Source organism: Heterodontus francisci, chromosome 38 (assembly GCF_036365525.1).
Source record: "Heterodontus francisci isolate sHetFra1 chromosome 38, sHetFra1.hap1, whole genome shotgun sequence".
NCBI lineage: Eukaryota > Metazoa > Chordata > Chondrichthyes > Heterodontiformes > Heterodontidae > Heterodontus > Heterodontus francisci.
Window position 1 is genome coordinate 5,869,773 of NC_090408.1, and position 22,060 is coordinate 5,891,832.

The 22,060-nt window shown below is 43.6% G+C and overlaps 1 protein-coding gene across 1 annotated transcript in view; it reads left to right on the forward strand.

Moving 5' to 3' along the window:
• Window positions 1-16,446, forward strand: part of selenos (selenoprotein S) — a 34,616-nt gene extending 18,170 nt beyond the window's left edge. Inside the window, exons 2-6 of the mRNA XM_068017669.1 lie at window positions 803-946; window positions 10,130-10,236; window positions 10,996-11,085; window positions 11,184-11,247; window positions 15,947-16,446. Coding sequence (XP_067873770.1) covers window positions 803-946; window positions 10,130-10,236; window positions 10,996-11,085; window positions 11,184-11,247; window positions 15,947-16,026 — 485 coding nt within the window. The 3' untranslated portion in view covers window positions 16,027-16,446. The remainder of the gene's footprint in view (window positions 1-802; window positions 947-10,129; window positions 10,237-10,995; window positions 11,086-11,183; window positions 11,248-15,946) is intronic.
• Window positions 16,447-22,060: the final 5,614 nt, after the last annotated feature.

Sequence of the window (22,060 nt, forward strand, 5' to 3'; positions counted from 1 at the left end):
GGAGACTGCATCCAGTCTGGGGCTGGAAACTTGAAAGTTGAGTGCTAAGGCTGGAAGTGGTGGGGGGGGGAGGTGGAATGGGGTACCTGAGGTGAGGGGAATGGGAAGTTCTTGGCTGGGGAGTGGGGTACCTGGGGCTGGCACTGGGCCTCTTTATTGAGGGGGTGATGCACCTTGTATGAGGAGTGGATTGTGCTGATGTTGCAGTGTGGGAGGTATGGGATGGGAGCAACTGCAAGTTACTGAATTGGGCAGTGGATGAATGGAGGCTAATGTTCATCAGTGAGAGGGAACAGGAGGAATCGAAGTTATGGGTAGCAGTCAATAGATGTTGAAAGTTTATGGATGAGCTGAGAGCCAGTGGTACAAACACAGAATCAGCCAGGTGTGACTCATTTTCAGTGTCTGCCTAATTTGTGATTGATTCCCTTTGACTCTGCATTGTTTGAGATTTCTAAGTTGGTTTATAGTTGGGGATTTGGCCCCAGTTCTGCCTGTCTTGATGTTGCACATCTATGGGACACTGCCTGGATTTGCCAGTTGTCCAGCATTTTGTCCACAAGGTGAAAAGCTGAGGGGGCTAAGCCCATTCTCATCCCAAATCCAGCAGGGGTCTCTTGGTGGGAGCAGGAACCTGGCTATTTAGCTTCCCCCACCTGCCCCAGGGCCACAGCAGAATAACTCAAGGTGTTAGATTTTAACAAACTGACAGGAGAATGAAGCCAGTAATGAGTGGACCCAAACTTGGTTATTTGTACTTATTATTTTCACAGCTGGGTAAATTTGTTTGTTTTCCTTTCAGCGACGCAGGTGCTGCATATCCTGTCTGACTATGGCTGGTACATCCTCTTCAGCTGCATTGCTGGATACTTCGTCCTGCAGAGAATCAGTGGCCTGCTGCAGTCGAGGAATCGCAAGCAGACACAGGCTTCAGAGGCCCAGCTTGGTACAAACTTTCTTCATGTTACTGTGTGAACTTTGCTTCCGCCAGCTCCTTGCCTTTCTGAATGTGTTTTGAATTTAGCATTTTGCCTTTAGTGCAGTGAAATAACAGATTCTAAACTTCAAGCTTAGGCACCAATCACACATTTGAATTGTTTTATGAATTTGTAACCTTCAAATCTGAATGAGTAGAATTTAAAGAAATAACCCAATGAATATTGGAAGCTGCTGGCAGCCAGTTTGTTTTTTGCAGTAAGTCCATTCCCTCAGTGCAACCATTATTTAATCTTTTTCTTTTATATTTCCACCATACCAGCCTCCCAATTTTTAGTCAAGGTCTTAGTGTGTCATCTGTGGGAGTCCTGGGCCACCTTTTCCGCCTTCCTCCGTTCAGCTCTTTCTCCATGCTTGTCCAGTTATCCGACTCATTTTATTCTGACCCTAAAGTCGATTCCTTCAAAGCTGAATGAGCGAGAGAATGAGGCAAAATAAAGGAGAATGAGAGAAAGAAATGAATTCAGAGTGAGATTTAAATGGAAGGAGGAGAAAAGAAGAGGGATGTGAGACAGAAATGAGGAACGGAGGACAGAGCAACAAAAACAAAGCAAAGAGAGGGGTTCAAAAGGAGACAAAGAAAAGTAAGAGAAGGGAAAATGGCTTCTTTCCCACCCCTGCACAGTCACCATGGGAGTTCCCCAAGGATCCATCTTCCTCATCTATATGCCATTTCTTGGAAACAGTCTGTGGGTAGGGACATGCACAGCTCTACCTCACGTGACTGCTCTATTGAATCAGATTGGGCCAAACTCTGGCAGATTCATTGTGGAGAAGTATGAGATCATCCACTTTGGACCTTAGAAAGATAGATAAAATTATTTTCTAAATGGTGAGAAGCACAAAACTCTGGAGGAGCAGAGATTTAGGGGACCATGTACAGAAATCACTTAAAGCTAGTGGACAGGTACAAAAAAATAGTTAAAAAGGCTAATGAAACATTGACCTGCATCTAAATGGGGCTGGAATACAAAGGAGTGGAAGTTATGTTACAGTTGTACAGAGTTCTGGTTAGACCCCATCTAGGGTAACTGCATTCAGTTCTGGACACCACACCTCAGGAAGGATATATTGGCTTTGGAGGGGGTGCAGTGCAGATTCACCATAATGATACTGGGCCTAAAGGGTTAAATTATGAGGACCCCAGACTAAGCTTGTACCCCCTTGAATACAGAAGATTAAAGGATGATCTGTTTAAGGTGATTAAAGGATTTGATGAGATAGAGAAAACCTATTTCCTGTAGTGGGAGAGGGTAGGACAAAAGGACTTGTAATTAGATTCAGGTTGAAGCAGGCTGTTCTACCCTGAGCTGAGCCTCCAACTATTACTAAGAGCACCTACTATCATCTCCATATCACTCGTCTCTGCCCATGTCTCCACTCATCATCTGCTGAAATCCTCATCCATTCTTTGTTATCTCTAGACTTGACCATTCCAATGCTCTCCTGTCCAGCTTTCTGCCTTCCACCCTCTGAAACTTCAGTTTATCCAAAACTGTCCTATCCCGTACCAAGTCCCAGTCACCCATCAACCCTCTACTTGTTGACAAACAATGCCCCATTAACATTTTTCATCTTCCTGTTTAGATCTTCTTATGGCTTCACCTCTCTCTTTCTCGATAACCTCCAGCCCTACCCTCCTCCCAAATCCAAATTCTCTGTGCCTCTTGTGCATTCTTGCTTCCTTCACTACACCAGTGGTGGCTGTGCCTTCAGCTGTCAAGGCTGCATAATCTGGAATTCCCTTGCTAAAGCTTTCAACCTCCTTCAAGACACTCCTGAGAACCCACTTCTTGTTCCCCCCCTCCTCAGAGGACCCAAAGGTTGTATCAGGTTTTGTGGGTGACTGAGTTGGTATTTTAGCTGGTATTTATTGTCAACGATGGCATGTTTGGGTCGATTTTACTGAATCCATTGCTGGAATGAAACCTCTCGTATCAGGAAGTCACTCCCTGTGAATCCCTGTCCAGGGTTCTGATCTGTGCTTCTGGTTGTCGCTCCCTGTTTGGAAGGTGATTTTGTAACATTGCCTTTAATTATTACCTGACCCACGTGTAAATTGGCCTAGGGTCAAACAGATTAGAAATGATAAAAAGCAAAATACTGAAGGTGCTGGAAATCTGAAATAAAACCAGAAAATGCTGGAAATGCTTAACTGACCAGGCAGCATCTGTTGAGAGGGAGCTAAAGTTAACATTTCAGGTCGATGGCATTTCATCAAAGTTGGAAGATGTTAGAGATTTAACAGGTTATAAGCAATTACAGAGCCAGGTGGAGGGGAAGGAAGAACAAAAGGCAAAATCCACAGATTCTGATGGATCTTCTGATGGAAGGTCATCGACCTTGAGCGTTAATTCTGCTTCTCTTTCCACAGATGCTGCCAGACCTGCTGCAGATATCCAGCATTTTCTGTTTTATTTCAGATTTCCAGCATCCACAATATTTTTCTTTTATCATCACTAAGACTGTCTATTTCCACCTCCATAATATCATCCAACTCTGCCCTGCCTCAGTTTATTTGCTGCTATAACCCTCATCCATGCCATTGGAATAGTCCAGTCTAAAAGCAACAATATCTTCCTGGCAGGCCTCCCATGTTCTACCCTCCGCAAGCTTGTGGCCATTGAAAACTCTGCTGCCCATCTTCTAACTTGCATCAAGTTCCACTGACCCATCTCCCCTTTGCTTGCTGACCTAATTTATTCCCGATTTTAAGTACATCTCTTGATTAACCAGCACCTCTCAGGTCCGGCACATGCCAGATAAAGCTTTTACGGCATTTATAATTGGCTTGGATGAAGGAATAGAGAGCTGTGTATCCATGTTTACTGATGACACTAAGTTACGTGGCACAGTAAATAGTGTAGATGGGGGCAGAAAGTTACAAAGGGACGTAGATAGATTAAGTGAGAGGGAAAACCTGGCCGATGAAGTTCAGTGTTGGAAAGTATGAGGCCATCTACTTTGGAACTGAGAAAGATAGATCAGAATATTTTCTAAATGCTGAGAAGCATGAAACTCTGGAGGAACAGAGAGATTTAGGTGTCCATGTACAGAAATCACTAAAAGCAATTGGTAGGTACAAAAAAGATTAAAAATCTAATGGAATGTTGGCCTTTATCACAAGCATCTGGAATGTAAAGGGGTGAATGTTATAGAATTATAGAATCATAAAATGGGTACAGCACAGGAGGCTGCCGTTCGGCTTGTCATGGTCCATGCCAGCTCTGTAAGAGCAATTCAGATAATTATCCAATTCCCTTTTGAAAGCCACAACTGAATCTGCCTCCACCATGCTCTCAGGCAGTGCATTCTAGATCCGAACCACTCGCTGTGTAAAAAGGTTTTTCATCGTGTCGCCTTTTGATTCTTTTGCCAATCACCTTAAATCAGTGTCCTCTGGTTCTTGACCCTTCCACCAATGGGAACAGTTTCTCCCTAACTACTCTGTCCAGCCCCTTCAGGATTTTGAACACATCTATTAAATTTCCTCTCAACCTTCCCTTCTCTAAGGACAGCCCCAGCTTATCCTATCTATGCATGTAACTGAAGTCCCTGAACCCTGGAACCATTCTCATAAATCTTTTCTGCCCCCCCTCTAAAGCCTTCGCATCCTTCCTAAATTGTGGTGCCCAGAATTGGATACAATACTCCAGTTGAGGCCAAACCAGTGTTTTATAAAGGTTCATCATAACTTCAAAAGGGGTTGCCATGGGTACTTGCATAGTGCCTAGTTATGCCTGTCTTTTGTGGGATATACTCAGGCCCCCTCTCCCAACTCTGTTTCCGGTACATTGATGACTGTATTGGTGCCGTTTCCTGTTCCTGCCCCGAACGGGGAAACTTTATCAACTTTGCTTCCAATTTCCACCCTTCTCTCACCTTTTACATGGTCCATCTCCGAAACTTCCATTCCCTTCCTCAACTTCTCTGTCTCCATCTCTTGGGATAGGCTGTCCACTAATGGGTACATTATAAGCCTACCAACTCCCACAGCTACCTCAACTACACTTCTTCACAACCTGCCTCCTGTAAAGACTCCATTCCATTCTCCCAGTTTCTCCATCTCTGATGCATCTGCTCCGATGATGCAACCTTCCACAACAGCGCTTCTGATACGTCTTCCTTTTTCCTCAACCAAGGAGTCCCATCTACTGTCATTGACAGCGCCCTCAACCTGACTCAGTCTGACTCATTTCCTGCACTTCTGTCCACACCCCTTCCCCTCCCTCCCAGAACCAAGACAGGGTTCCCCTGGTTCTCACTTTCCACCCCACCAGTCCCCACAACCAAAGGATCATCCTCTGCCATTTCCGCCACCTCCAGCATGATGCCACCACCAATGCATCTTCCCCTCCCAACATTCCGAAAGGACTGTTCCCTTCGCAATACCCTGATCCACTCCTCCATTACACCCAACACCTCGTCCCCTTCCCATGGCATCTTTCCATGCAATCGCAGGAGGTGTAATACCTGCCCTTTTACCTCCTCTCTCCTCACTATCCAACGTCCCAAACTCTCCTTTCAGATGAAGCAGTGATTTACTTGTATTTCTTTCAATGTAGTATACTGTATTCGCTGCTCACAATGCGGTCTCTTCTACATTGGGGAGACCAAATGTAGATTGGGTGACCGCTTTGCAGAACACCTCCACTGAGTCCCAAAACGTGACCCTGAGCTTCCTGTTGCTTGCCATTTCAACACACCCACCTGCTCTCATGCCCACATATCTGTCCTGGGATTGCTGCAGTGTTCCAGTAAACATCAACGCAAGCTCGAGGAACAGTAGCTCATTTACTGATTAGGCACACTACAGCCTACTCGACTGAACTTTGAGTTCAATAATTTCAGAGCATGATTGGCCCTTTTTTATTTTTATTTTATTTTGATTTTTTTCTTTTTTTTTTACCGTGTGCCTGCCCACTTTTTTTAGAACATTACAGCGCAGTACAGGCCCTTCGGCCCTCGATGTTGCGCCGACCTGTGAAACCATCTGACCTACACGATTCCATTTTCTTTTTCATGTTTGTGCTTTTGGCTCAGGCTGTTCATTATGCTGTCATTTAACACCCTCTGCACTAATGCTTTGTCTTTCACCCCACCATTAGCAAACTCTTTGCCTATGCCCCATGATCTCTTTGTCAGTTAATCTCACCAGCCCTCTGTCCTATCAACACCTTTCCTTTTGTTCTCTTTTCCCCCACCCCTGTTTTATTTGCTTAAAACCTATTACATTTCTAACCTTTGTCAGTTCTGATGAAAGGCCACAGACCTGAAACGTTAACTCTGCTTCTCTCTCCACAGATGCTGCCAGACCTGTTTTTATTTCAGATTTCCAGCATCTACAGTATTTTGCTTTTATTCATCATAACTTCCTTGCTTTTGTACTCTCTGCCTCTACTTATAAAGCCCAGGCTCCCATATATCTTATTAATCACTTTCTCAACCTGCAACAATTTGTGCACATATACCCCCAGGTCCTTCTGCTCCTGCACCCCCTTTAGAATGGTAGCCATTATTTTATATTGCCTCTTGTTCTTCTTACAAAAATGTATCAGAAAAACAGAGTTCCTAATACCGATTCCTGGGGAACCCCACTATATACCTTCCTCTAATCTGAAAAATAACTATTTACCACTACTCCTGATGCTTGTCATTCACCCAAATTCATATCCATGCTGCCCCTTTTATTCCATGGGCTTTAACTTTGCTGACAACTCTGTTATGTGGCACAACATCACCCACCATTACCCTCACCAACTCTCTGTTATCTCATCAAAAACTCAATCAAGTTAGTTTAACATGTTTTTCCTTTAATAAATCTGTGCTGGCTTTTCTTGATTAATCCACATTTGTCCAAGTGACTATTAATTTTGTCCTGAATTATCGTTTCTAAAGGCTGTCCAACCACTGAGGTTAAACTGATTGCCCTGTAGTTGCTGGGCTTATCCTGACATTCTTTTTTGAACAAAGTTGTAACATTGGCAATTCTCCAGTCCTCTGGCATCATCTAAGGAGAATTGGAAGATTATGGCCAGTGCCTCTGCAATTACTACCCTTACTTCCCTCAGCATCTTGGATGCGTTTGATCCGGTCTTGTTAACTTGTGAACTTTAAGTACGGCCAGCCTTTCTAATACCTACTCTCCCATCAATTTTTCATCCATACAGTGTCTCAACTACCTCCTCTTTCACTGTGTCTATGGCAGCAGCTTCATTCTTGGTAACGACAGATGCAAAGTATTTAGTACCATTTAGTACCTCAGCTATGCCCCCTCCCTCCATACATAAATCCCCTTTTTCGTCCTTAATGGACCCCACACCTCCTTTCACTACCCTTTTACTATTTACATACCTATTAAAGACTTTTGGATTCCCTTTTATGTTAGCTACCAGTCTCCTCTTATAATCAGTTCTCTGCTATTATCTTTTTTCACTTCCCCTCATGCAAACTTAGCATTGCTGGCAAGGCCACCATTTGTTGCCAATTCCTAATTGTCCTTGAGAAGGTGGTGGTGAGCTGCCGCCTTGAACTGCAGTGCATATGGTGTAGCTACACCCATAGTGCTGTTAGGAAAGGATTTACATGTTTTTGACATTAGTCATATACCCTTTTTCTGTTTCATCTTAGTCATAGGATTGCATAGGATATATGGCTCAGAAACAGGCCATTTGGCCTAACTAGTCCATGTAATGTTTATGCTTCACTTGAGCATCCTCTCATCTCATCTAAATCTTTTAATGGTAACCCTTCTCCCCCATTTACTTGTCTAGATTCCCCTTAAATGCATCTACTATTCACTGTTGTAGCAGGTTCCACATTCTTACCACTCTTTGGGTAAAGAAGCTTCTTCTGAATTCCTGATTGAATTTTTTGGTGACTACCTTATATTGATGGCCTCTAGTTATGTCCCAACAAGTGGAAACATTCTTTCTCTATCCACTCTATCAAAGCATTTCATAATTTTAAAAACCTCTATCAGGTCACCTCTCAGCATTCTTTTTTCAAGAAAGGAGACCTAGCCTGTTCATATTTGCCTCGTATGTATACCCTGGCATTTCTGATATCATCCTTGTAAATCTTTTCTGCACCCTTTCCAGTGCCCCTGAATCCTTTTTGTTATATGGCGACCAGAACTGCAGGCAGTACTTTTAAGTGTGATCCAACCAAGGTTTGTTATAGGTTTATTATAAAATCCCTACTTTTCAATTCTATCACTCTACAAATAAAGTCATCCAGGGAGCTCTAACTTTGTTTGTCCTACCTTTTCCTCCTCGTGAGAATGTACCTCGACTGTACCTGAACTGTCTCTTTAAAGACGGCCATTACAGTTTTGCATGCCAATCTTTGATTCCAGTTTACGTGGGCCACTGCAATTGGCCCTTCCCCAATTAATTATTTTTTTTACTCTGGATTGCTCCTTGTCCTTTTCCATCACTAACCTAAACTTTATGATTATATGATCACTGACACCCAAATGTTACCCTGCTGACACTTGACCCACCTCATTCTCCAGAACAAGATACAGCAATGCCTCCTTCCTCATTGGGCCGGAAACATACAGATGTAGAAAATTCTCCTGAACTCTTCAGATACTCTTCCCCCTCTCTGCCCTTTACACTATTACTATTCCAGTTGACATTAGGATAACTAAAGTCCACCATTATAACTTCTCGATAGCTTTTGCACCTGTCAACTTTCTTGCAAATTTGTTCCTCTGTATCTTTCCCACTAGTTGGTGACCTGTAGAATACACCTAGTAGTTTACTTTTATTTTATTTATTTAGAGATACAGCACTGAAACAGGCCCTTCGGCCCACCGAGTCTGTGCCGACCAACAACCACCCGTTCATACTAATCCTACATTAACCCCATATTCCCTACCACATCCCCAGCATTCTCCTACCACCTACTGACACTAGGGGCAATTTACAATGGCCAATTTACCTATCAACCTGCAAGTCTTTGGCTGTGGGAGGAAACCGGAGCACCTGGCGAAAACCCACAAGGTCACAGGGAGAACTTGCAAACTCCACACAGGCAGTACCCAGAACTGAACCCGGATCGCTGGAGCTGTGAGGCTGCGGTGCTAACCGCTGCGCCACTGTGCCGCCCTAGTATATTGGTACCTCTGTTGTTTCTTAGCTCTAACCAAATAGATTCTGTCCTTGACCCCTCTCTGACATCTCTCTCCAGCACTGTAATGTTCTCAATTTAATATGATTAAAGGAGTTGATAGTTTTTCTCTCTCTACCCCATTTCCTCTGATGGAGTCCAGAACAAGGGCACCTGGCCTTAAAATTAGAATTAGGCCATTCAGGGGTGATGTAAGGAAGCACTTCTTTACACAAAGGGTAGTGGAACTCTGGAACACCCAAAAAGCTGTTGTGGTCACTTGAAAATATCAAAACTGAGATTGGTAGATTTTTGTTGAGTAAAGATACAGAACCAAGGTAGGTAGATGGAGTAAAGATTCAGATTTGCCTTGATCTTATTGTGTGGTGGAATAAGCTCGGGCTGAATTTTATCCTCATATCGCTGTGTTTCAGCATCTACAGCATTTTCTTTTTGTTTTAAGGAAATTCCTGATGTGTTTTTGAAAGACTATTTTCTCAATGCAGACTGGGTTCATGATGGCTATTTAGTAATCTTGGGCAGGTTACTATGTGTTGTTTTTTGCTGTAGTTATTTTTGTTAATATTTTCTGGTCTTATTTTGAGTGTTTTCAGAATATTGCTTTTGGACCTTTAAGAATTTGACCTTTATTCTGTAGTGATGGGGGCTTTGTACATTTCATAGCATTCAATATGTGAAATGGACTCGCAGATATTTAAATAACTTGGGGGAGTAGGCTTTAAGATCTCTCTGGGTGGATAAATTAAGATTCACCTTAATTCCTCACCCTTAATTTCTTTTGATCTAGTTTTAATGGTGCCAGGGATGATGTGTTCCTAAGAGTGTTTGTCACTTGTAAAGCAGTAATGACACTTTCATTAAAAGCTGAAATCTTTCTTGGGTGGGTGGGGGGAGGAAAGTTGACCAAGAAAAGCTGGAAGTACATCTTTGAATAAGTTGCTTCACTAAATGGAGCCAAGTGGAGCTTATTGAACTGTTTTATTCTTTTTGAAATTAGAACCATCGTTAATTATGAGGCGGCAGGAAGCGATGGATGCAGCTCGCCATAAGATGCAGCAGGAACTGGATGCACAGGCCGCGAAATACCGAGAAAAGCAGAAAGAAGTAAGGGTGCAGCAAGTTAGCTAGGACCTGATGGTAAAGTTATGGGCCTGATGTGGGTAGATGATTTGGATTTCAGTATTGGGGGCACAATTTCAAAATCTACCTATAATACAAAATAAATGTTTCTGCTGGCAGGAGGGTCAGTTACCAGTGGACACAGATGCAAGAAAATTGGTTAACGAACCAGAGGGAAGCTGAGGGAGAAGTTTGGTTTAACAGCGAATTGTTGTGCACTGGAATGTTGGAATGCATTGCCTGAGAGGCTGGTGTAAGCAGAATCAATTACAAGTTTCAAAAGGGAATAAACACTTTGAAAAGACATTTTACAGTGCTATGGGAAAAGAGCAGGGAAGCGAGACTAATTTGAGAGCTGGCTCTGCATAATGGGCTGAGTGGCCTGTGCTACAAGATTCTATAATTCTAAAAGGATTATAAAACAGTGAGAAGTGTAAATTATATGAGTTTAACAGAATGGGCATACAGGTGGTACATAGCAGAAGCAATCTAATGTGGACGGGTATGAGCGGATACATTTTTTGGAAGGAATACCAGGAATGGAGTTGTGCACTCAATGGAAAGATAGTGGAGGGTGTGGAGAGACCGAAGGGTTCAAATACATAATCTGCTGAAAGTGAAAGTGTGGGTCGATACAGGCATTAAAATTGCATTTGGATTTTATAAATGGGGAATAGAGTATAAGAGTAAAGATGAATTTACACGTATGACACCATGGTGGTTGTATGATGCTTTTTTACACAGATTGACGAAGAGAAAAGGAGAGAGAAAATTGAAGCGTGGGAGAATATGCAAGAAGGAAAGAGCTCCCGGAAAAGAACAAACCTGCATCCTGTAAAATGATCTTGTTTTGTTATTTACGAATGACATATTTATAATGACTGCTGTGTGGGTAATACAGAACTAATTGTTTTATTTTTGTTTAACATCAGGAGCCAGAATCTAGTACACCGAGTGCGGCAAAGCCTAAATCTGACAAGAAGTCCCTGAGAGGCGGTGAGTGCTCAACCATTTATTTGTGCAAAATAGCCAACATGTTCAGGAAAAATGAACAAGTGTATAAATGTTTATACACATGTTGAATGTTTTAAAGTCAAGATATCTTCACTGCCCAGAACAAAATATTGCCAGGACATCTGCTTTAAGTTGGCAAAGAGCTGGTTAATAGCTTTAAGGTTTGAATATCAGTATTTACCTCAACAGGCTCTAGGGCAGGGTAGTCCAACCTTTTCGTGTGGGGGACCACATTACAATTATTATCTTACATTGGGGGGGGGGATTGACGGTGAGACAATTTTGGAATGATAAAGGCATTAACATTTATCTTTCTATTAATCAAAACAACAACCAAGGTGCATTTTTGATTTAGTGAGATACCTGGCATTTCTTTGCTTGCACAAGTAGTCAATGTTTGCCTGCACACTTGTAAATTATGTGGAGTATTCCGGATAGATGTCAGGAGATTGCTCTCTGTCCCGCCACACACTCTGGTACCAGCCCCCCCCACCCCGCCCCCGCCCCCCAACACTCTCTCTGGTCCCCCCCACTTTTTAAAAAAAACTCTGAATTTGTCTGAAGTTCAGAAACCTCTGTTCCTGATGTCAGGATCTGTCTGCTGTGAAACTGACTTGTCATCCGTTCTAAAAGCCAGTCTGACAATGCGGAATTTCCCATCTCCAGTCACGGTCCCCTGGTGAGGGTGAGGAGGAACGGCCCCGGGTACTGTTTACAGTCACGGGCCGAATGGAAACCTTTGGCGGGCCAGATGCTGGCCCTTGTATTGGACAACCCTGCTCTAGGGGAACTGTTGTGATAACGTGGGTCAGTTTAACTAGAGTCAGCCTCAGCTTTGAAGCACAATCTCTCTGCAGCGACCGACGGGTCCCTTTCTGCAGCGACCGACGGGTCCCTTTCTGCAGCGACCGACGGGTCCCTTTCTGCAGCGACCGACGGGTCCCTTTCTGCAGCGACCGACGGCCCGACGGGTCCCTTTCTGCAGCGACCAGCAATTTTAACAAGTCTTTCAACAGCAGCAGCAGCAGCTTGCATTTATATAGCACCTTTAATGTAGTAAAACATTCCAAGGCGCTTCACCGGAACATTATCAAACAAAATTTGAGCCACGTAAGGAGCTATTAGGGCAGGTGGCCAAAAGCTTGGTCAAGGAGGTAGGTTTTAGGGAGCATCTTGAAGGAGGAAAGAGAGGGAGAGAGCTTTAGGGCGGGAACTCTGGAGCTTATGGCATTGGCAGCTGAAGGCATGGCCAGCAATGGTGAAGCGATTTAAAATCAGGATGCTCAAAAAGCCAGGATTGGAGCAGCGCTGACATCGCGGAGAGTTGTAGGGCTGGAGGGCATTAGAGAATAGGTGGTGAGGCCGTGGAGAGGACAAGCAAAGGAGGATAAGAATTTTAAAATCGTGATGTTGTTTAACCTGCATCCAATATAGAGGTTGAGAAAGCAGCCAGTAAGAAGAATAACTGGGAAGACCAAGTGAAATTTCTTGTAAATAGAGTCATAGATAGATTCAGCACTGAAACAGGCCCTTCAGCCCACCGAGTCTGTGCCGACCAACAACCACCCATTTATACTATTCCTACATAAATCCCATATTCCCTACTACATCCCCACCATTCTCCTACCACCTACCTACACTAGGGGCAATTTACAATGGCCAATTTACCTATCAACCTGCCAGCCTTTCACTGTGGGAGGAAACCGGAGCACCCGGCGGAAACCCACGCGGTCACAGGGAGAACTTGCAAACTCTGCACAGGCAGCACCCAGAACTGAACCCGGGTCGCTGGAGCTGTGAGGCTGCAGTGCTAACCACTGCGCCACTGTGCCGCCCCGGCAAAAGAAAGCTCAAAAGAAAGTGAAGAGGTCATATGTAGAGACTGAGTTGATATTTGCTGAGGATGGGTGATGGGTGAACGGGACTTGGTGTGAGTTAGGACAGTGAGGAAGTGTCAGCATCTCTGACCTGGAATCAACACTAAATCAAATGTTGACAGTTATTATGGCCAGGCAAGGAGGGGTCACAGGTTCCCCTCTTGTCCTTCCTCTTATTTGACTGCAACAAGGTTTATGCCTTTTTTTAAAATGGTGGATGTGTTACCACCTCTGATTGTTTTACCTTTTTCTTTTGTTGTGTTTGTAAAAGAACAAATCAGACAGATTTTCTTGAGTTTAATCAAGAAAGAGTTGAGTTTATTATAAAAATCTAAATCTGATCTAAAAATAATAAAACTATGCTACACTTTCTCATGCGTGCGCACACACAAATTACCATACACAAATAGATTACAGAGAGATGAAGAATAGATTTGTGTTTGGATTAGAGTCCAAAACAAATAAAAATTAATATGGAGTTGGGTGATTCTGTTACCTTCCGGCTGAGGTTGTGATCCTGAAGTTCTGGGTTGATAGTTGTTCTTGGAAACAGTTGAGCAGAGGGTGTCCTTTCCGGGGTCTTTGTCTTGGATCTAGCAACCAGCAACTAGGTTTCGCGGGCCCCCCAGGCCTTCTAGAAAAAGAGACAAAGCCCTTCTGGCTTCTGAACAGTTTGAGTCTCTGGTTTGTCTGCCTTATCCAAGGGAATCTCCCAGCTTTCACAGAAATGGACACAGTCACATCACTGTCTGTGCATTCTCTGGTACTTTCTAATGAGATTTAAGTTTAGGAATTTCAGTCTCTCGGGCCTCATGGTGTTAATGTTTACACCTGGAGGGGTTTGCCCTTTCAATGTTAATGTCTCAGGATGGCTTTGAATGTCTTGCTAATGAAAGCAATATCTGGTAGTTCAATCAATAGAGCAAACCATTGTTGTGGGTGTAGGCTAATCAGACATGTGTCTCCAGGTTGATGCCTTGGAATGTGCCAAGTATTTCAGATGCAAATGGTTGTGGCCATTTTTTATCTATGGCCAAGTCTTTGTAAAAGTTGTCTGTAATATTCTAGCTTTCCTTTTTTTCTTGCGTTTAATGTAAGTTTCCAACCGATGAATTAAAAATGAAGGGTCACTGACCTGAAACGTTTACTCTGCTTCTCTCTCTACAGATGCTGCCAGACCTGCTGAGTATTTCCAGCATTTCTTGTTTCTAATTAAAAATCCTCATTTGGCATAGCATGTTTTGTTGACACAGTTCATACGAAAATATTAATTAGTGATTGCAGAGGAGAGCAAAGTGATACGTTTTGGTAGCAAGAATAAGGATTAGCAATGTAAACTAAAGGATACAATTCTAAAGTGGATGCAGGAACAAAGGGACTGGGGGTACATGTGCACAAATCGTTGAAGGTGGCAGTACAGGTTGAGAAAGCAGTTTAAGAAAAGCATACGGAATCTTGGGCTTTATAAATAGAGGCATGGAATACAAAAGCAAGGAATTGATGATAAAACTTTATTAAACACTGGTTATTCCACAATTGGAGTATTGTGACTGAATCAGGGCACTGCACTTTAGCATGGATGTAAAGGCTTTAGAGAGGGTGCAGAAAATATTTACTAAAATGGTTCCAGGGATGAGGGATTTCAGTTACATGGATAGACTGGAGAAGCTGGTGTTCTCCTTAGAGGAAAGAAGATTCAGAGGAAATTTGATAGAGGTCCTCAAAATCATGAGGGGTCTAGACAGAGTAGATAAAGACTTGCATTTATATAGCACTTTTCATGACCAGCAGATGTCTCAAAGTGCTTTTACAGCCAATAAAATATTTGTGAAGTGTAGTCACTGTTGTAATGTCGGAATATAGATAGATAGAAACTGTTCCCATTGGTGGAAGGGGAGAACCATAGGACACTGATATAAGGTGATTGCACCGCAGCCTCACAGCTCCAGCGACCCAGGTTCAATTCTGGGTACTGCCTGTGTGGAGTTTGCAAGTTCTCCCTGTGTCTGCGTGGGTTTCCTCCGGGTGCTCCGGTTTCCTCCCACATGCCAAAGACTTGCAGGTTGATAGGTAAATTGGCCATTAGCAATTGCCCCTAGTATAGGTACATGGTAGGGAAATATAGGGACAGGTGGGGATGTGGTAGGAATATGGGATTAGTGTAGGATTAGTATAAATGGGTGGTTGATGGTCGGCACAGACTCGGTGAGCCGAAGGGCCTGTTTCAGTGCTGTATCTCTAAACTAAACTAAAACAACAGCGACATGAAGAAAAGCATTTTTAAGCAACATGTGGCTAGGATTTGGAATGCACTGCTGAGAGTGTGGTGGAGGCAGATTCAATTGTGGCTTTCAAAAGGGAATTACTGGGAGCTGGGGGGAAGGAAATTACTGGTCCACAGGAAAGGAGCAGGAGAGGGGAAATAGTTGGATAGCTCTTGCAGAGCTGGCATGGATTCGACAGGCTGAATAGACTCCTATGCTGTAACCATTCTATCATTCTATGATCGATTCCTGATTATACTGTATTTTGTACCAGTGCAAGAGCTGATTTTAATTTTGTTTGCTCGGTAAGCTCACAGCTTTCTACCACCTGGGACACCCTGCCCCCTCCCAACCCCTCTCTCCACTAAGTTGTGTTGATAGTATCCTCAGAATCCCATCAAGGAGCTGTACAGCCTCCTCCCGGTTTAGACAATGCGCCGCAGGGTGAACGGGTCAATGAATGAACAGTGAAATGTGTTTTTAAAAAAAATTAAAATATGTGTGTTGAAATGACAGACCGTTTGGTGTTGGATTTTGCAGGTTTTAATCCTCTGACAGGAGATGGTGGAGGCTCATGTTTCTGGAGACCGGGTCGTAGGGGGCCATCTGCTGGAGCATGAGGTTAAAGGTTGGTCAGTGCCCACCCCTACAGTCAGCACTGACCACAGTTGGAGATACACTATCCTGTTACCAAAGCTGGTCAAGTTGAGTGATTTTATTCTGCTTTGATTAGTTTCAACTTGCTGTTCGTCACACTTGACTTTTAATGTTCACTTTTTATTAATGAAAAGAATCTAATCTCAAAATAATTATCTTCAGGATTTTGGTGTTTGCTAAAACTTGATGAAATTGACAGCTATGAATGAAGTCATCCTTGTAAATGGCTGTCCAGCCAATGAGGATGTCTGAAAATGGACATGGGTAGTGACAGTAAATTGTCTTGTTAAGTGAACATTCCTTGCTTTTAAGTATCAAAATGAGTAAGTTTGTTTTGTTTTAGATGATGATTAAAAACATTAAATATGTTTTGAGATTCCCAATGTGCAATTCTTAAATTTTTGTATTTCTTTTCTTCGTCTGGATATATAATGTACATGCTGTATTGATGAAGGGGTCTCGCCTTTTATATGAAAAGGCATCTCCTTGCAACACAACTGGTATTATAGAAATCTGTTTGTGTTTTTGCATGAACACATGAACAATGACAGACAGGTGAAGACCCTCTGGTCTATCCAGCCTGCCCCACACAACTGAGGTGCCATGTATCACAATATATATACACCCCACCCCATCCAAAGCCCTGTGATCTGTGAGAGGTGGAATAAAAAATCCAGGCCAATTTGGAGGAGAAAAGGTGGGAAATACTTTTTAGACCCAGCTAGTCCACTCTGGCCCTGAATTACCTGTCGGTGCCCCCTATGTAGCCCTTGCTTGAAGGAATAACTATACAGTAAATGGAAAAGTCCTGGGGAAAATTGATGTACAGAGAGATTTGGGTGTTCAGGTCCATTGTTCCCTGAAAGTGGCAACGCAGGTCAATTGAGTCAAGAAGGCATACGGCATGCTTTCCTTCATCGGACGGGGTATTGAGTACAAGGGTTGGCAGGTCATGTTACAGTTGTATAAGACTTTGGTTCGGCCACATTTGGAATACTGCGTGCAGTTCTGGTCGCCACATTACCAAAAGGATGTGGATGCTTTGGAGAGGGTGCAGAGGAGGTTCACCAGGATGTTGCCTGGTATGGAGGGCGCTAGCTATGAAGAGAGGTTGAGTAGATTAGGATTATTTTCATTAGAAAGACGGAGGTTGAGGGGGGACCTGATTGAGGTGTACAAAATCATGAGAGGTATAGACAGGGTGGATAGCAAGACGCTTTTTCCCAGAGTGGGGGATTCAATTACTAGGGGTCACGAGTTCAAAGTGAGAGGGGAAAAGTTTAGGGGGGATATGCGTGGAAAGTTCTTTACGCAGAGGGTGGTGGGTGTCTGGAACGCGTTGCCAGCAGAGGTGGTAGACGCGGGCACGATAGCGTCTTTTAAGATGTATCTAGACAGATACATGAATGGGCAGGAAGCAAAGAGATACAGACCCTTAGAAAATAGGCGTCATGTTTAGATAGAGGATCTGGATCGGCGCAGGCTTGGAGGGCCTTTTCTTGTGCTGTAATTTTCTTTGTTCTTTTGTTCTTGAATTCAGCGAATCGGTGTCCACTGCACAAGGCGGCAGCCTGTTCCGGAGGTTTACTATTCTTTGGAAAAGGACCACCTCCCGACATGTAATCTAAATCTGGCCCATACAATTCAGTTATGAATCCTGATCCTCCTTCCTTGCTTGGAACAAACTATCAAGCAGAAGACAATTCATTCCCTTCATTATAAACCTCATGTGGCAGATGTGCATGCGTGTGCTTTGGCAGATTATGTGTAAACAGGTAATTTGCATAGCTGAATATTCCCCTTCCCCAAGCAGAGGCTTTCAAAATGATGGTTTTGAGAGGATAAATAGTGAGAGATTTCTTCTTGCTACTGAATTGGTTGTCACTGGAGGAATGAAAGTGTTCGTTAGAAGAAATGATTTCACACAGGTTATGGACCTGTTACTGTTTGACTGCTTTACCACAGGGGGCTATCAAGGGAAAACCCGTTAACATTATTTAATCCTAACAGGAGGCCATTCAGACCCTTGAACCTGCCACCATTCAGTTGCATCATGACTGATCAATATCGTAACGCCATTTATTAAGCTTTGCTCCCTAACCCTAGATACTCTTACTCAACAAAAAACTACAGATCTGAGTCTTGGAATTGACCCCGAGCATCCCACAGCCTTTCCAGTGAGCTAATTCCCAATTTCCATTACCCTGTGTGTGAAAAAGTGTTTCCTGATTTAACTCCTAAATGGCAAAGCTGTAATTTTAAGATTATCCCCCCCCCCCCGCCCCCACTTCTGGATTCCCCCACCACTGGAAATAGTTTATCTGTATCCATACTATTCAATCCCTTCATCATTTTAAACACTTCTATTAGGCCATCTCTCAATCTCCTAACCTCAAGACTGTTTCCTCTGGTTAGTGAGTCAGTGACGAGAGAACACCAATTTTAAATTGTCAGGAAAAGTGAGGTGTCGCTAATTTGATTGAGTTTTTTGAGGAAGTGACAAAGATGATTGATGAAGGAAGGGCAGTGGATGTATTCTATATGGACTTCAGTAAAACCTTTGACAAGGTCCGTCATGGCAGACTGGTACAAAAGGTGAAGTCACACGGGATCAGAGGTGAGCTGGCAAGATGGATACAGAACTGGCTCTGTCATAGAAGACAGAGGGTAGCAGTGGAAGGGTGCTTTTCTGAATGGAGGGCTGTGACTAGTGGTGTTCCACAGGGATCAGTGCTGTTTGTAGTATAAATGATTTGGAGGAAAATGTAGCTGGTCTGATTAGTAAATTTGCGGACGACACAAAGGTTGGAGTAGTTGCGGATAGTGATGAGGATTGTCAGAGGATACAGCAGGATATAGATCGGTTGGAGACTTGGGCGGAGAAATGGCAGATGGAGTTTAATCTGGACAAATGTGAGGTAATGCATTTTGGAAGATCTAATGCAGGTGGGAGGTATACAGTAAATGGCAGAACCCTTAGGAGTATCGACAGGCAGAGAGATCTGGGCGTACAGGTCCACAGGTCACAAAGTGGCAACACAGGTGGATAAGGTAGTCAAGAAGGCATACGGCATGCTTGCTTTCATCGGTCGGGGCATAGAGTATAAAAATTGGCAAGTCATGTTGCAGCTGTACAGAACTTTAGTTAGGCCACACTTAGAATATTGCGTGCAATTCTGGTCGCCACACTACCAGAAGGACGTGGAGGCTTTGGAGAGGGTACAGAAGAGGTTTACCAGGATGTTGCCTGGTCTGGAGGGCATTAGCCTTGAGGAGAGGTTGGATAAACTCGTATTGTTTACACTGGAACGATGGAGGTGGAGGGGCGACATGATAGAGGTTTACAAAGTTATGAGCGGCATGGACAGAGTGGATTGTCAGAAGCTTTTTCCCAGGGTGGAAGAGTCAGTTACTAGGGGACATAGGTTTAAGGTGCGAGGGGCAAAATTTAGAGGGGATGTGCGAAGCAAGTTCTTTACACAGAGGGTGGTGAGTGCCTGGAACTTGCTGCTGGGGGAGATGGTGGAAGCAGGTACGATAGCGACGTTTAAGAGGCATCTTGACAAATACATGAATAGGATGGGAATAGAGGGTTATGGTCCCCGGAAGTGCAGAAGGTTTTAGTTTAGGCAGGCATCAAGATCGGCGCAGGCTTGGAGGGCCGAATGGCCTGTTCCTGTGCTGTACTGTTCTTTGTTGAGAGAAGGTAGGAGAATTGTCTTTATACAGGAGGTTGTTGCAGCTTGGAATGTTTTGCCACAGGGAGTGGTTGAGGCATGGATCATTGCATAATTTAAGGAAAATTGGATAAACATTTGAAGCAGAGCAAGATACAGGGCCATGGGGAGAGAGAGATGGGCAGTGGAAACAGTTTCAGATTGCACCAGACACAATGGGCTGAATGGTTTGTAAATGCACGTCTGAGCACCAGAGACAAATATATGGTTAAGTAATTGAACATGGTTCAAGCTTGTTGCTAATACTGGCTCTTTAAATACATGATTGAGTGTTCCTTGGAGGTTACACTGCAGTTTGATGCCTGCCACAGTATTTAAGGGGGAACCAGCACTAATTGAAAGAATCACTATTTTTATATGTCCAGTAGTAATTACGGAAAGTCCTCATCAGAGAACTCCTCTTTGCTGACGATGCTGCTTTAACATCTCACACTGAAGAATGCCTGCAGAGTCTCATCGACAGGTTTGCGTCTGCCTGCAATGAATTTGGCCTAACCATCAGCCTCAAGAAAACGAACATCATGGGGCAGGATGTCAGAAATGCTCCATCCATCAATATTGGCGACCACGCTCTGGAAGTGGTTCAAGAGTTCACCTACCTAGGCTCAACTATCACCAGTAACCTGTCTCTAGATGCAGAAATCAACAAGCGCATGGGTAAGGCTTCCACTGCTATGTTCAGACTGGCCAAGAGAGTGTGGGAAAATGGCGCACTGACACGGAACACAAAAGTCCGAGTGTATCAGGCCTGTGTCCTCAGTACCTTGCTCTACGGCAGCGAGGCCTGGACAACGTATGCCAGCCAAGAGCGACGTCTCAATTCATTCCATCTTCGCTGCCTTCGGAGAATACTTGGCATCAGGTGGCAGGACTATATCTCCAACACAGAAGTCCTTGAAGCGGCCAACATCCCCAGCTTATACACACTACTGAGTCAGCGGCGCTTGAGATGGCTTGGCCATGTGAGCCGCATGGAAGATGGCAGGATCCCCAAAGACACATTGTACAGCGAGCTCGCCACTGGTATCAGACCCACCGGCCGTCCATGTCTCCGTTATAAAGACGTCTGCAAACGCGACATGAAATAGTGTGACATTGATCACAAGTCGTGGGAGTCAGTTGCCAGCATTCGCCAGAGCTGGCGGGCAGCCATAAAGACAGGGCTAAATTGTGGCGAGTCGAAGAGACTTAGTAGTTGGCAGGAAAAAAGACAGAGGCGCAAGGGGAGAGCCAACTGTGCAACAGCCCCAACAAACAAATTTCTCTGCAGCACCTGTGGAAGAGCCTGTCACACCAGAATTGGCCTTTATAGCCACTCCAGGCGCTGCTTCACAAACCACTGACCACCTCCAGGCGCGTATCCATTGTCTCTCGAGATAAGGAGGCCCAAAAGAAAGAGTAATTACATGGCAAAACCATACTCTGCGCTGCCATGCAGAACAGCTACTAACCACACCAACCCACTAAAACAGCTGACTTAAACGATAGGGGCAAATGTTTGGATTAATTATTGCCATTCACAAAAAAATTATAGATTACAGCTTCAAGTTTTAAAAAGATCAAAATTACACTGAAAAAGTTATACATGACAATTTGTAACCTTAGTTTGGACGCAATCGTTCAATGTAATTTAGAAGGGAGTAACATGTCGAAGACATATTGATGTATTTTTTTAAAACACAGGAGTCACAAGGAATATAATGTGGTGTAGGACTCTGCTCCACGTTTATCTTAAAAAAAAAACTGATGCAATGTTCAGTGACAGAATGAGATAAACCATGATGGGACATAAACCACTGTAACACAGTATCTATGATGTTGGGAGCCTTGAACTGCTCAAAAGAAAGGAAACCATGAAGTAAGTGGGTTGTGCCCCCCTCTGGATTTTCCTGGGACTTGCAGCCCGTTCCAGAAAACCGTTTGAGGGTGATTATAATTGTTCTGCTCCCATTGAAATCAGTGGTGATTATGATTTTCCTGCATTAAGCCAGTGTTCATATCTCTGCCACTCGAATTTAAAAATAATGGTTCTGGTGACCTGGCAGTGGACCAATACTGATTCTGTGCATTCACTGAATCAGACCTGACTTTTTAAATGGAGCTCAAAATAAATGAGTTGCAAAAGAATTTGTTTCCTTTCAAAGTAAAAATAACAATTTCTGAGCCAAAAGCACAACAGGGAGCGAAGTTTCAGCAAAATACCTGAAATTGAAACAAGGACATTGTGTTCCAGGTAAAATATAAACATCCATAAAACACC